General features: G+C 41.9%; 1 protein-coding gene across 1 annotated transcript in view; it reads right to left on the minus strand.

Annotated features, from left to right (window-relative positions):
* Window positions 1–228: 228 nt before the first annotated feature.
* The window catches only part of LOC115191852 (sodium/potassium/calcium exchanger 2), a 21,456-nt gene continuing 8,007 nt past the window's right edge, over window positions 229–13,677 (minus strand). Inside the window, exons 3-10 of the mRNA XM_029749822.1 lie at window positions 5,156–5,188; window positions 3,874–3,982; window positions 3,532–3,624; window positions 3,047–3,117; window positions 2,742–2,876; window positions 2,480–2,569; window positions 1,889–2,055; window positions 229–1,618 (exon numbers count right to left, since the gene is read on the minus strand). Coding sequence (XP_029605682.1) covers window positions 1,369–1,618; window positions 1,889–2,055; window positions 2,480–2,569; window positions 2,742–2,876; window positions 3,047–3,117; window positions 3,532–3,624; window positions 3,874–3,982; window positions 5,156–5,188 — 948 coding nt within the window. The 3' untranslated portion in view covers window positions 229–1,368. The remainder of the gene's footprint in view (window positions 1,619–1,888; window positions 2,056–2,479; window positions 2,570–2,741; window positions 2,877–3,046; window positions 3,118–3,531; window positions 3,625–3,873; window positions 3,983–5,155; window positions 5,189–13,677) is intronic.

A 13,677-nucleotide genomic window follows, 5' to 3' on the forward strand; every position in this document is an offset into this window, starting at 1 on the left:
TTATACAGAGAAAACAAGCAAACAAATAACGTATAAAAAAATACATGTTTAGATGTTGCCTATATGACTCTGAAGCATACAAACTGTATCAAACATGGAAAAATGATAATTTGTACAGAGTTCACAACCCCCCTTTAGATGTTTTTACACTTCACATCTGCTTATACATCTGCACTGTTTGGGGTTTTAGTCTGGGTTTCTCTATAGCACTTTGTGACATCTGCTGATGTCAAAAGGGCTTTATAAATACATTTGATTGAAAGGGGTTGTTGTACACCGAAAGTGATTTAATATAGTGTGTCCCTACATCATACGGTGTGCTGAATTTCAAACCTGTCGACCATTTTAGCTATTTACAGTTGTCATGTTCAACAACTGATTTGCATATAGAATAAGTGGAGTACTGTGAATATATATCTTTTACCGAAAAAAATTGTATTGTTACGTTTTCAACCATAAAAATGTTGTAGCATTCCCCTTAATATTAATTAAGGGTCAAACAAGTTGGAAAATATGGGTTGGGGTTAAGAAACAGAAGATAAATTAACATTAGAAATACTATATTATATTTACTTGACAAAATTGTCCCAAACGAAACAACCCTCTTCATATTACTATCATTTTCTCTTCATATACACGTTTACCTTTCCAAACTTTGCAAGTTCATACAACCATGTACCAGTTATAAACCAAATCAGAACTGTACAAATTTTAGATTTTGATTTGAGAACAAAAACCTTTTGGGTTTTGCAATTAAGCATTTGTAATATAAATACATCTGAAAACTAATTTACAAAAATCAAGAAAAACACTTCCACTTGATCCGTGCAATCTTCAGACACTTCTCTGCCAGGTTCCACTTTCTGGTTAGGACAATGCTGGACCTTTTCCAGAGCTCCACTTCATACAGCCATCAAAGTTTTTGAGCCCGATTGACAGTTGATACCTGACTAATTCAAATATATTCTCTAATCATATCACATAGTCCTCTGGATTGGAGTAACCAGACGTGGTCCCCTACTCTCCATCATGGGTGTGATTACATTCGTCTGTTTGTCAGCCAACGACGGATTTAAACCAACGGGAGCTCTCGGATGTGGTCATGTGACGAGGAGAGAAACCCACCCCGTTGGGCAGTAGCATCGTGAATCAATCGCTCATCGACAGGTCCGTCTGCCCTGCTCAAAGTTCGCAAATGATAATCTGCAGGTTGGGCTCGGGACATTTGAACTCAATCAGTCACGCCAGGCTCGTTTTCTACTGCTCCTCCCAACGGAAGCCCCCATTGACAACCGGAGGATTATATGATTGTGTGTGCTGTATGTGTGTGTTTGTGTTTCCAGGGGGTTTGGGGTTGAAGAGGGGCCTTCAGATGGAGATGGGACACACGATGATCTTGTCTTCCAGCATGACGCTGGTTACCAGGAAGAAGATGTACAGTAAGAACATGAGGCCTCCCAGCAACTTGCTCATCCTCCACTTGCAGGAGGCGATGGAGATGATGACGAAGAGCAACATGAGGAAGAGGAGCACGATGGCGCAGAACAGGCCGTTGCTGCTCACCTGCACCGCCTTGAAGTCATTGATTAGGCCGTAGACGAGCCAAGGGAACGGCAGGCTGGAAGGGTAGATGGAGAAACATGGAAATCACATGTACCGTTACCGTCTAGAGTGGACTATACGGTGGTAAAGTGAAAACATAGTTACAGTTGATCCTTTGACTTTCTAGGTTTACATTTTCGTCATTCAAAAGAGCATAGATCTGTGCATAACTACTGTAACATTGCAAATGTGCGGCGATAGAGCTTGTCCGAGAAAACATCCAAAAATGACTCATTCATGCAAACAGGAGTTGGAGCGTTATAAATGTGCTTTTGGACCGACTTACCCCACGGTGATGTCAAATATGTTGGAGCCCACAGAGCTGGACACAGCCATGTCACCAAGGCCTTTCCGTGCTACGATGACACTGGTGATTAGATCAGGGATTGAGGTACCAGCTGCTAATATGGTCAATCCCATGATCTCCTCTGTAATCCAGAAGGTCTCTCCAACCTGAGAGTGAAAATGGGTTAACTACATTGTTCAAACAAAGACGAAGAATCCGATTTGGCGTTATGACGTCTGGCAATAGACGCAGCTGAAACTCAATCAAATGACTGGATCTTGTTTGGATTGGTTGGCTCTTGTTCTATAGTCGAGGTTAACGTTGATCTGACGGGGGAGCTAGTAAGTACTACTGGAAGTATTTTCTTAGCTATTAGGACATTTTTTGGCCTTATAACAGTCATCTCAATTCTAGAGTAAAGAATCATGTCGGCTCTATTCATGGCATTTCTACCTGCAACGTTCCACAACATTTTACTTTGGGCCCTCCTGAACGCAACCCTGTCCTGTATCAGGAGTCGAAACGATAAAAACAAACCCTATGTTTTGATTGGCTCAGAATGAGAGTGACAGGTGTCAGGGAGGGGCTTACCTGATGAGCCCACCACACCATGAGGTAGGAGAAGGCAGCAATCCAACAGATTGAACCAAGGAAGGTCATGGGGAAGAACTTTGTGGAAGTCTGAAAAAAAAAAAGGTTTCATGAAAACTTTCAATGTCCTTTTGAAGCGTCAGCGTCATAGATTTTCACAAATCAATCAACCAAACAAACAACCTACCTACCAATCAATCAATCAATCCTAGCTACACCGCAAATGTTAATGTAGTCTGAGGAGTATAGCAGCTCCACTTACCTCTCTCCTGACATCCGGCAGAGAGAGCCACAGAGGGAAGACGATGGGGAGGATAAGGAGATACGTTATTCGTTTGCGGTTCGTCTCCGGCCACTCCAAACTCAGAGGAGTGTCCTCATCTTCCTCCTCCTCAGCCTACCAAACAGAGAGGGGGGGGGGGGGGGGGGGGTAGAGAGAAACAGTGACAGGAATACCAAGGCTATAAAACATATTTGATTTAAACAGAACTCATTTATCCAGTGGGTGTCAGTTACTCTCTTAAACATCATCACTGATTTTGGAGGTATTTAGTAGACAAAGCCTACCGGTCCTATGTCACCGTTCGCAGGCGAAGTGACTTCCACTGTCACGTTGGAACTGTTGGGGATGCTTTTGTCTGCGTAGAGAGACAGAAATAGAGAAAAAGGCCAGGAGTTAGTCTTGAAGGAGAGACAGTGAGAGGCACTGGAGGATGTAATGCAATATATATTATGTATATACAGTATATTTAAGCAATAAGGCCTGAGGCGGTGTGGTATATGGCCAATATACCACGGCTAAGGGCTGTTCTTAAGCAAATATACCACAAACACCAGAGGTGCCTTACTGATATTATAAACTGGTTACAAATGTAGTTAGAACAGTAAAAATAGATGTTTTGTCATACCCGTGGTATACGGTCTCATATACCACGGCTTTCAGCCAATCAGCGTTCAGGGCTGGAACCACCCAGTTTAGAATAAAGTATATAACACGTATAAAGTATTTTAACATATTTAACATTTACGTACGTTTAAAATGTAAAGCTCACCTGCGACACCGTTGGGTTTTTCCCCGTCCCCACCATCTTGACATTTCTGTTTGGCCATCTTGTGAAGAATGGAGGCCTTCTCTTTGAATCGCCCTGAAACACAATCATTGCTACAGAGAGTCAGTGATGAACCCCAACGATATGAACCTAGCTACGGATTCCCCGCTAATGGAAACATAAAACATAACACGTATTTTATTTTGTTTCCATTAATGAGAAATTATGAAAACATGCCTAGTACAGAAACATATTGAAACAAATACATCAAATATAGATATTGGAAGTGTGTCTATATTGAAGGTGTGTCAAAAAAACACGTTGTTTTACCCCCCAGTCCCTCACCCTCACTGAAGGGGTCCAGTGTGTGGATCATGAGCTGGAAGATGCTATTCCTCATCAGGGTGTTGTGGAGGGAGGCCGATGATCCTCCTCTCTGGAGACGGGGCTTGGCCTGCAGTAGAGACCAAGGGCATAGGCTGCTTTAACGTCTCTATACCAGATGATCATCTTTAGCTTCAATACTAGATCATCTATAGCTTCAATACTAGATCATCTATAGCTTCCATACTAGATCATCTATAGCTTCAATACTAGATCATCTATAGCTTCAATACTAGATCATCTATAGCTTCAATACTAGATCATCTATAGCTTCAATACTAGATCACCTATAGCTTCAATACTAGATCACCTATAGCTTCAATACTAGATCATCTATAGCTTCAATACATGATCATCTATAGCTTCAATACTAGATTATCTATAGCTTCAATACATGATCATCTATAGCTTCAATACTAGATCATCTATAGCTTCAATACTAGATCATCTATAGCTTCAATACTAGATCATCTATAGCTTCAATACATAACTCTAATCTATAGCTGCAGGTGTGGAGTCAATTTGGCTTTCAGTTCAGTCAAGTGAACTGAGATTGAATGTATGAAATGAGTTTCAATTTTACTTTACTGGTTTGACCCCAACCCTGAACTCGCAATGCATCTGCGTCTTTGGTACACAGTGGCGTGACAATGATGCAGTTGAACACAGCGGTATGCACAGTGAATGCACAGTGTGACGTGTCAAGTGCGTGAGTGTCAATAATGAGGGTCTTGTAGTGCAAACCAGCGGCGTATATTTAGAGAGTTGATATATTTAGAGAGTTAGGTCAACTTTTGATCTAATTCTAGACTTTCAGTTACATAGCACTGTTTAAATATTGCCCATGTTAATGGGGAGCCAACATGGCTGCCATAGAATGTTGAAGTGTCATGTAAATGCATCATAATGCTCCTTCTAGACATTCAGTTTCATAATATTCGTTTAATATTCCTCAAGTAATGTTAGTGGGGAGCTAACATGGCCGCCATGTTGAATGTTGAAGTGTCATGTAAATGTGTCTTAATGCAGAAACGCCATTGGCCCAACACTCTAAACACATGGCTCTGGTGCAAACTAACTGACACATTTGTAGCCCTTTATATTTAATTGTATTAATGCAGCATTGCGTTCTATGGCAACATGCTTTGTGTGCTTGCTTAAGAGCACTGGATATTCAGTACTGTCAATATGACAGTACACATACAAATACATATTAAGATGCCACAACAGAACATAAACATACCGTCAACTTGTTTTCCTCGTCACCCGTGCTTGCCTTCAAAGGAAAGAAGTAAAGAGAAAGAAATGCATGTATGAAGTCACACAAAATCTCACTTAAACAGAAAATGTAATCTGCCAAGAAATGCTAGTTATTGTCAAGACGATGTAGCCTAATGAATTAAATGAAAGCAGACATCATGATAAATTATCAGGATATGAAACTCTCAGTAGGCCAGCCAGTTTCAAAATGATCCTTTGAGAATGTACAGGTTGTAACGCAGCTGGGAAGACATGGCGGCTTGGCAGACATAGCCTTTAAAACCTACAGATGCAGCTCCTCTAATCTAAAGCCAACCGTTCTTCAGAGGACAAATACAGGACAGTTGTGGAGACAAAATCCCATCTACACAACTGTTTGAGAGAGAAATTCAATTGAGAAAGCATACTGATTTCCTGTTTGGAATGTAAGGTACAGTATGATACCATAGCAAGCAGTAGGTGTCCCTGGCTAAAATAGGAAAGACATTTGTGAAGACTTATTTGAATAGGATACATTGATGAATACTATGGGACATGTATAGCAAAACAGGCTGAGATGACATGGCGTGTTGGGAATGCACAAAGCACAAAGCAGAACATTGGAACATTTGGTTTGTGGCGTACATACATGCACACCACTGTTGCACAACGTAACATGCCCGTTCTGTTAACCTCTATAGAGGATTGCTTTTGTTTTTTTTCTAATTGTATATATTCTATATCACAAGGACCATGGTTGAATCTGTGTTTGAAATGCACTGCTCGACTGAAGGACCTTACAGATAATTGTATGTGTGGGGTACAAAGATGTAGACATTCATAAAGCATGTTAAACACTATTATTGAGTCCATGCAACTTATTTTACACATTTTTGCTCCTGAACTTATTTAGACTTGCCATAACAAAGGGGTTGAGTACTTTTGCTTTTTAATTGATAGAAAAATGGAAAAACATTGACAATATGGTGTAGCATGTAGGCCAGTTACAAAAACATCTACATTTAATCAATTTTAAATTCAGGCTGTGACATAACAAAATGTGGAAATAGTCAAGAGGTTTGAATACTCTCTGAAGGCACTGTAAAATCAATGATTTGAAATGAATGAATAACTTCAATACAACCCTGTGCAAAGACAACAGAACTGTGCAACACCTTAGCAGCTTGCTATGGTCAGACACGTTGTTATACTACCGTAACTGTGTATCTTCACACCACAAAACAAGAGAACAGGCAAGCATGACAATACTAATAATTATTACCTTTTAAAACGGAAGAAGAAACAGCTTGAATTATAGGAGCAAAAAAGTATTGAGTTACAGGAGCAATTTGACTACGCAGACGTCGGCCAAGTGTTAGCCATACTGTAGTGTTAGCCATATTGTAGTGTTAGCCATATTGTAGTGTTAGCCATACTGTAGTGTTAGCCATATTGTAGTGTTAGCCATATTGTAGTGTTAGCCATACTGTAGTGTTAGCCATACTGTAGTGTTAGCCATGCTGTAGTGTTAGCCATACTGTAGTGTTAGCCATATTGTAGTGTTAGCCATACTGTAGTGTTAGCCATGCTGTAGTGTTAGCCATATTGTAGTGTTAGCCATATTGTAGTGTTAGCCATACTGTAGTGTTAGCCATACTGTAGTGTTAGCCATGCTGTAGTGTTAGCCATGCTGTAGTGTTAGCCATACTGTAGTGTTAGCCATACTGTAGTGTTAGCCATGCTGTAGTGTTAGCCATACTGTAGTGTTAGCCATGCTGTAGTGTTAGCCATGCTGTAGTGTTAGCCATACTGTAGTGTTAGCCATACTGTAGTGTTAGCCATGCTGTAGTGTTAGCCATGCTGTAGTGTTAGCCATACTGTAGTGTTAGCCATGCTGTAGTGTTAGCCTAATGTATGTTTGAATTCTAAAACAGATTATGATTACCCACATTTTTTTAAAACTGAATTTCAATTATTTTCTTCAATTAGCATTGTTGAAAACCCTGAACAGCCCTGTTATTTGTCTACCAGAAAATGGGACAACAATTACACAACCATTTTGGATCAATGTAGACCGAGTCATGTAGTCTTGTTAAGTGCTTCCATTGGGTTTAGGAGGATCCATCCACAGGCACTAATAGCCGTCTCTCAAAGTGTTAGCGGATGAGCGTTAGCCATGTGAGCGCCCAAACTAAGGCCTTTCCAGTAAGGCAGGCTAAGGCCTTGTGCTGTTTTTGATTCTCGGCGGTTGGCTGTTGCCTAATGCTCACATGGCCCTACGGGTTATTGGGCATTGAGCCTAATAACCTGCAGAGCATCTGCTGCCGGAGCTTAGGGTTAGGAATGGATGGATTGGCAAGAAGGAGAGCTGTTGAAGGTTTGCATTGTGGCCTAGCTTACTGTGGGAGGCAGGTAGTCTAGCAGAACATTGGACCAGTAACCGAAAGGCCGCTGGTCCGTATCACCGAGCCGACTAGGTGAAAAATCTGTCGACGTGCCCTTGAGCAAGGCAATTAACTAATTTCTCCTGTAAGTTGCTCCGGATAAGAGCGCCTGCTAAATGACTAAAATGCCAAATGTACAGACGTGGTGCCTTTTATCCCGTCTGAAACCACCGCCAAAACACCGCCACATAGTCACATTTCCAACCTGTCCCGTTCTCACCACACTGCCCAGTTTGCTTAACAGTTGGTCTGCTGCGTGTAATGTGATCTGAAATGGGCGCCATTATCATAACTAGCACACAAACACTTCACTGCACCTTTTATACCTTTTGTAAACTGTGTATGTGATGAATGCCTTTTATTTTTGATTTGACGGCGACAGGACATAAACACTGACAGTGTAAAAATGGATTCTTAACAGAACTCCCACCTAGTTCAGGAGGGGAGTGGGTTTGGAGAATACATTGCTTAGTTTGCAGAAACTCAAGGTTTTCAGTGTAGCCACAAATAGGGTAGCAAAAAATTGGGTAGACACAATACAAATATAGCAATAATATTTAGCAAGTTCATCTTTGTTCAACTGAAAAGTAATTGGCCTTATACTAGGCTACAGCTTATAGCATTAACCCTGTACTGCAGTAGGCTAAATGGTAGTCTTAAACAAATCTACTTTGAAACAAAAGTATAAACCTCACACACATGGTTATGGGCTTTAAAAAGACACCTGTACCTGTCACATATAGGGATTAAATGTAATACATTTTGAGTTTGCATCCCAATATTACACTTTATATACATCATAGAAGACTTAAATATAACAAAACCATTTGACATAGAGTTTGTTTACATTTTTTATAATGTTGATTAATTATGAAATTATGAAAAATGTTAACAGTCCACCCATGAGGCCACTAGAGGGCAATTTGGTCATTTGACTGCAGGAAAGGGATTTATTAAAGAACAAATAATGATTTGACAAATTATGTAGGCCTATCTAGACAAACATTTTGTGGTGAATTATGTACAGTGAGGGAAAAAAGTATTTGATCCCCTGCTGATTTTGTACGTTTGCACACTGACAAAGAAATGATCATTCTATAATTTTAATGGTAGGTTTATTTGAACAGTGAGAGACAGAACAAAAAAATCCAGAAAAACGCATGTCAAAAATGTTATAAATTGATTTGCATTTTAATGAGGGAAATAAGTATTTGACCCCTCTGCAAAACATGACTTAGTACTTGGTGGCAAAACCCTCGTTGGCAATCACAGAGGTCAGACGTTTCTTGTAGTTGGCCATCAGGTTTGCACACATCTCAGGAGGGATTTTGCCCCACTCCTCTTTGCAGATCTTCTCCAAGTCATTAAGGTTTCGAGGCTGACGTTTGGCAACTCGAACCTTCAGCTCCCTCCACAGATTTTCTGTGGGATTAAGGTCTGGAGACTGGCTAGGCCACTCCAGGACCTTAATGTGCTTCTTCTTGAGCCACTCCTTTGTTGCCTTGGCCGTGTGTTTTGGGTCATTGTCATGCTGGAATACCCATCCACGACCCATTTTCAATGCCCTGGCTGAGGGAAGGAGGTTCTCACCCAAGATTTGACGGTACATGGCCCCGTCAATCGTCCCTTTGATACGGTGAAGTCGTCCTGTCTCCTTAGCAGAAAAACACCCCCAAAGCATAATGTTTCCACCTCCATGTTTGACGGTGGGGATGGTGTTCTTAGGGTCATAGGCAGCATTCCTCCTCATCCAAACACGGCGAGTTGAGTTGATGCCAAAGAGCTCCATTTTAGTCTCATCTGACCACAACACTTTCACCCAGTTGTCCTCTGAATCATTCAGATGTTCATTGGCAAACTTCAGACAGGCATGTATATGTGCTTTCTTGAGCAGGGGGACTTTGCGGGCGCTGCAGGATTTCAGTCCTTCACGGCGTAGTGTGTTACCAATTGTTTTCTTGGTAACTATAGTCCCAGCTGCCTTGAGATCATTGACAAGATCCTCCCGTGTAGTTCTGGGCTGATTCCTCACCGTTCTCATGATAATTGCAACTCCACGAGGTGAGATCTTGCGTGGAGCCCCAGGCCGAGGGAGATTGACAGTTCTTTTGCGTTTCTTCCATTTGCGAATAATCGCACCAACTGTTGTCACCTTCTGAACAAGCTGCTAGGCGATGGTCTTGTAGCCCCTTCCAGCCTTGTGTAGGTCTACAATCTTGTCCCTGACATCCTTGGAGAGCTCTTTGGTGTTGGCCATGGTGGAGAGTTTTGAATCTGATTGATTGATTGCTTCTGTGGACAGGTGTCTTTTATACAGGTAACAAGCTGAGATTAGGAGCACTCCCTTAAAGAGTGTCCTCCTAATCTCAGCTCGTTACCTGCATAAAAGACACCTGGGAGCCAGAAATCTTTCTGATTGAGAGGGGGTCAAATACTTACTTCCCTCATTGAAATCCAAATCAATTTATAACATTTTTGACATGCATTTTTCTGGATTTTTTTGTTGTTATTCTGTCTCTCACTGTTCAAATAAACCTACCATTAAAATTATAGACTGATCATGTCTTTGTCAGTGGGCAAACGTACAAAATCAGCAGGGGATCAAATACCTTTTTTCCCTCACAGTATGAGTCAACATATAAAAAGAAACACCAAAAAGAAAGGAGCACAGGATGAACTGTGATTCATATGATTATAATAGAGCCTCATCAAGTTCATAGTTATTAACTCTTGCCAAAATTATAACAGAGGCATAGATGTCTCTAGGTACAGAATCTGGGATGGAGTAAACAATGCACTAATGGGTGATCCATTTGCTCCACAAACAGGGTAACTGAAGTTAATTCAAGGTCACTTGTTAGTAGGGATCTTTACATTCACTGCCATTGTTTTTATATCACGTAGCTTGGGCTCCCTAACTTCTCTTTATACCTCTGCAATAACAATGGAAACATACTTATATATTTTTTACTTTAAGTACTATTTTCCACAAAGTGTTTTGGCTGTAAAAGCATATTCAAACACTAGACATGTCCTCATAGCTTAAACAATATTTACCAAAATGCTGGGGAATGGCTTGGAGAGGGAATTTGCAGGGTTTTCATACTCTCCATACATGAACATACATGCAAACACACAAACTGGACATACACACATATATACACACGCTGTACTATAACAAATATCTGGAAGAGAAAATCAACATTATATATATATATATATATATCAAATGCATATTTTTTACTTCTTTCAGTGCCTCAATAACAGGAAATAGCTACGTCTGGAATTCAAACTTGCACTGCAGAGGGTAACTGCACCATTGGAAAGTGCATGTTAGGGAAGGAATTGGAAAGGGGGATACCTAGTCAGTTGTACAACTGAATGCATTCAACTGAAATGTGTCTTACGCATTTAACCCAACCCCTCTGAATCAGAGAGGTCCGGGGGGCTACCTTAATCAACATCCACGTCTTCGGTGCCCGGGGGAACAGTGGGTTAACTGCCTTGTTATCTAATGCGATGAATTAAAGTGTCATTAATTCAAACTGCCAATCAAAATTATCTTTAAGATCTTCATAAGGAACACGTGAAGCTTTCGAAAATAACTATTATTCACAGTATACTGTAGCCGTAAGTTCCATAAGGCTGCCAGCCAGCCTGCAGCCAGCCAGCCAGCCTGCATCCAGCCAGCCAAACTGCAGCCAGCCAGCCAGCCTGCAGCCAGCCAGCCAGCCAGCCTGCAGCCAGCCTGCAGCCAGCCTGCAGCCAGCCTGCAGCCAGCCTGCAGCCAGCCAGCCAGCCAGCCTGCAGCCAGCCAGCCTGCATCCAGCCAGCCTGCAGCCAGCCAGCCTGCATCCAGCCAGCCAAACTGCAGCCAGCCAGCCAGCCTGCAGCCAGCCAGCCAGCCTGCAGCCAGCCAGCCAGCCTGCAGCCAGCCAGCCAGCCAGCCTGCAGCCAGCCAGCCTGCAGCCAGCCAGCCAGCCCGCAGCCAGCCAGCCAGGGCTTTCTGCAAAGCCGGGAGTTTCTGCAAGTATCCTTGCGAGGCAGAAGTCAATTGTGTCCACCTGACACGCCAAGCTCCCAGACTTAGAGAGGATTAATCCACAGAGATAACCGTATTTAGAACAGTAATTTCAAACCCTTCATGTGAACTCTCATAACAACCTTCACATGTCACAACGTGACGTTTGATTCGACCCTCACACTTTTATTACACTTATTTTGTATTTGGTTGAATATTGGTTGTTACTGGGGTGAGGTTACAACCCTTAAGGGCCCCAGTGTCCATTGGATATAGAAGATCTTGGATATAGAATAACATGTTAAGTGTGTTATCGGTGCCCTTTCTTCATGGGAAAGAAGTTAACCCAATCACAATGCAAGTACACTTTTAGTTACAATTAATAACAAAGACTGGAGCATAAGCAATGTGGACAATACAGACATCAGCTGTTTTTATGGTCTTCCCTATTTCTGAGCCAATGAAACACACTGTAGCTGATTGGTCAGTTGTGGCCCTGGGGTTTAGCACAGGAAGTGAACCCTCACAATAAAAGGTAAACATTATACTAAAGCAGGGCTCTCCAACCCTGTTCCTGGAGAGCTACCCTCCTGTAGGTTTTCACCCCAACCCCAGTTGTAACTAACCATGATTCATCTCATCAACCAGATAATTATTAGAATCAGGTGCGCTTGATTAGGGTTAAAGTAAAAACCTACAGGACGGTAGCTCTCCAGGAACAGGGTCGGAGAGCCCTGTACTAAAGATTATGGAACCATGGTCCACAACATGGTCCACAATCATTTACATGTCATTGAGAGGCATGATTGAAAGGAAAATGTTGGTGGAAATACGTGAACACTGGTAGTTGCTTTCTATCTAAATCATCAGTGAGGATTTTGCCCTGCAAAATAAGCATGCAGTCTTGTCTCTTGCAAAAAATCTCCGGCAAACACTTCCTAGTGCAGTCAGATCATGCTGGTCAAAAGCACTTACATGTGAGTTCCAATGTCCATACTAGCATACTATTTAGAATGCATTCCCAATTCATTGCTTCATTCTAAGTACTGTATGCTAGTGTATTATACTGAACAAAAATATAAATGGAACATGCAACAATTTAAACTATTTTACTGAGTTACAGTTCATATAAGGAAATCAGTCAATTGAAATAAATAAATTAGGCCCTAATCTATGGATTTCACATGATTGGGGTTACAGATCTGCATCTGTTGGTCACAGATACCTTTAAAAAAAGTAGGGGCGTGGATCAGAAAACCAGACTACCATTTACCTCATGCAGCGTGACAAATCTCCTTCACATGGGATTGATCAGGCTGTTGATTGTGACCTGTAGAATGTTGTCCCACTTCTCTTCAATGACTGTGCGAAGTTGCTGGATATTGGCGTGAACTTTGAAACACGCTGTCATACACATCGGTCCAGAGCATCCCACACATGCTCGATGGGTGACATGTCTGGTGAGTATGCAGGCCATGGAAGAATTGAGACATTTTCAGCTAACAGATCCTTGTGACATGGGGCTGTGCATTATCATGCTCAAACATGAGGTGATGGCAGCGGAAGAATGGCACGACAATGGGCCTCGGGGTCTCGTCACGGTATCTCCGTCAATAAAATGTAATTGTGTTCATTGTCCGTAGCTTATGCCTGCCCATACCATAACCCCACTCTGTTCACAACATTGACATCAGCAAACCGCTCGCCACACAGCGCCATACGTGGTCTGCGGTTGTGGAGGCCAGTTGGACGTACAGCCAAATTCCCTAAAACAACATTGGATGCAGCTTTTGGTAGAGAAATGAGCATTACATTTTCCAGCAACAGCTCTGTTGGACATTCCTGCAGTCAGCATGCCAATTACACGCTCCCTCAAAACTTGAGACATCTGTGGCATTGTGCTGTGTGAAAAAGCTACACATTTTACAGTGGCCTTTTATTGTCCCAAGCACAAGGTGCACCTGTGTAATGATCATGCTATTTAATTCGCTTCTTGATATGCCCCACCTGTCAGGTGAATGGGTTATCTTGGCAAATTGAGAAATGCTCACAAACAGGGAT

This window comes from Salmo trutta, chromosome 4 (assembly GCF_901001165.1).
Source record: "Salmo trutta chromosome 4, fSalTru1.1, whole genome shotgun sequence".
Lineage (NCBI taxonomy): Eukaryota > Metazoa > Chordata > Actinopteri > Salmoniformes > Salmonidae > Salmo > Salmo trutta.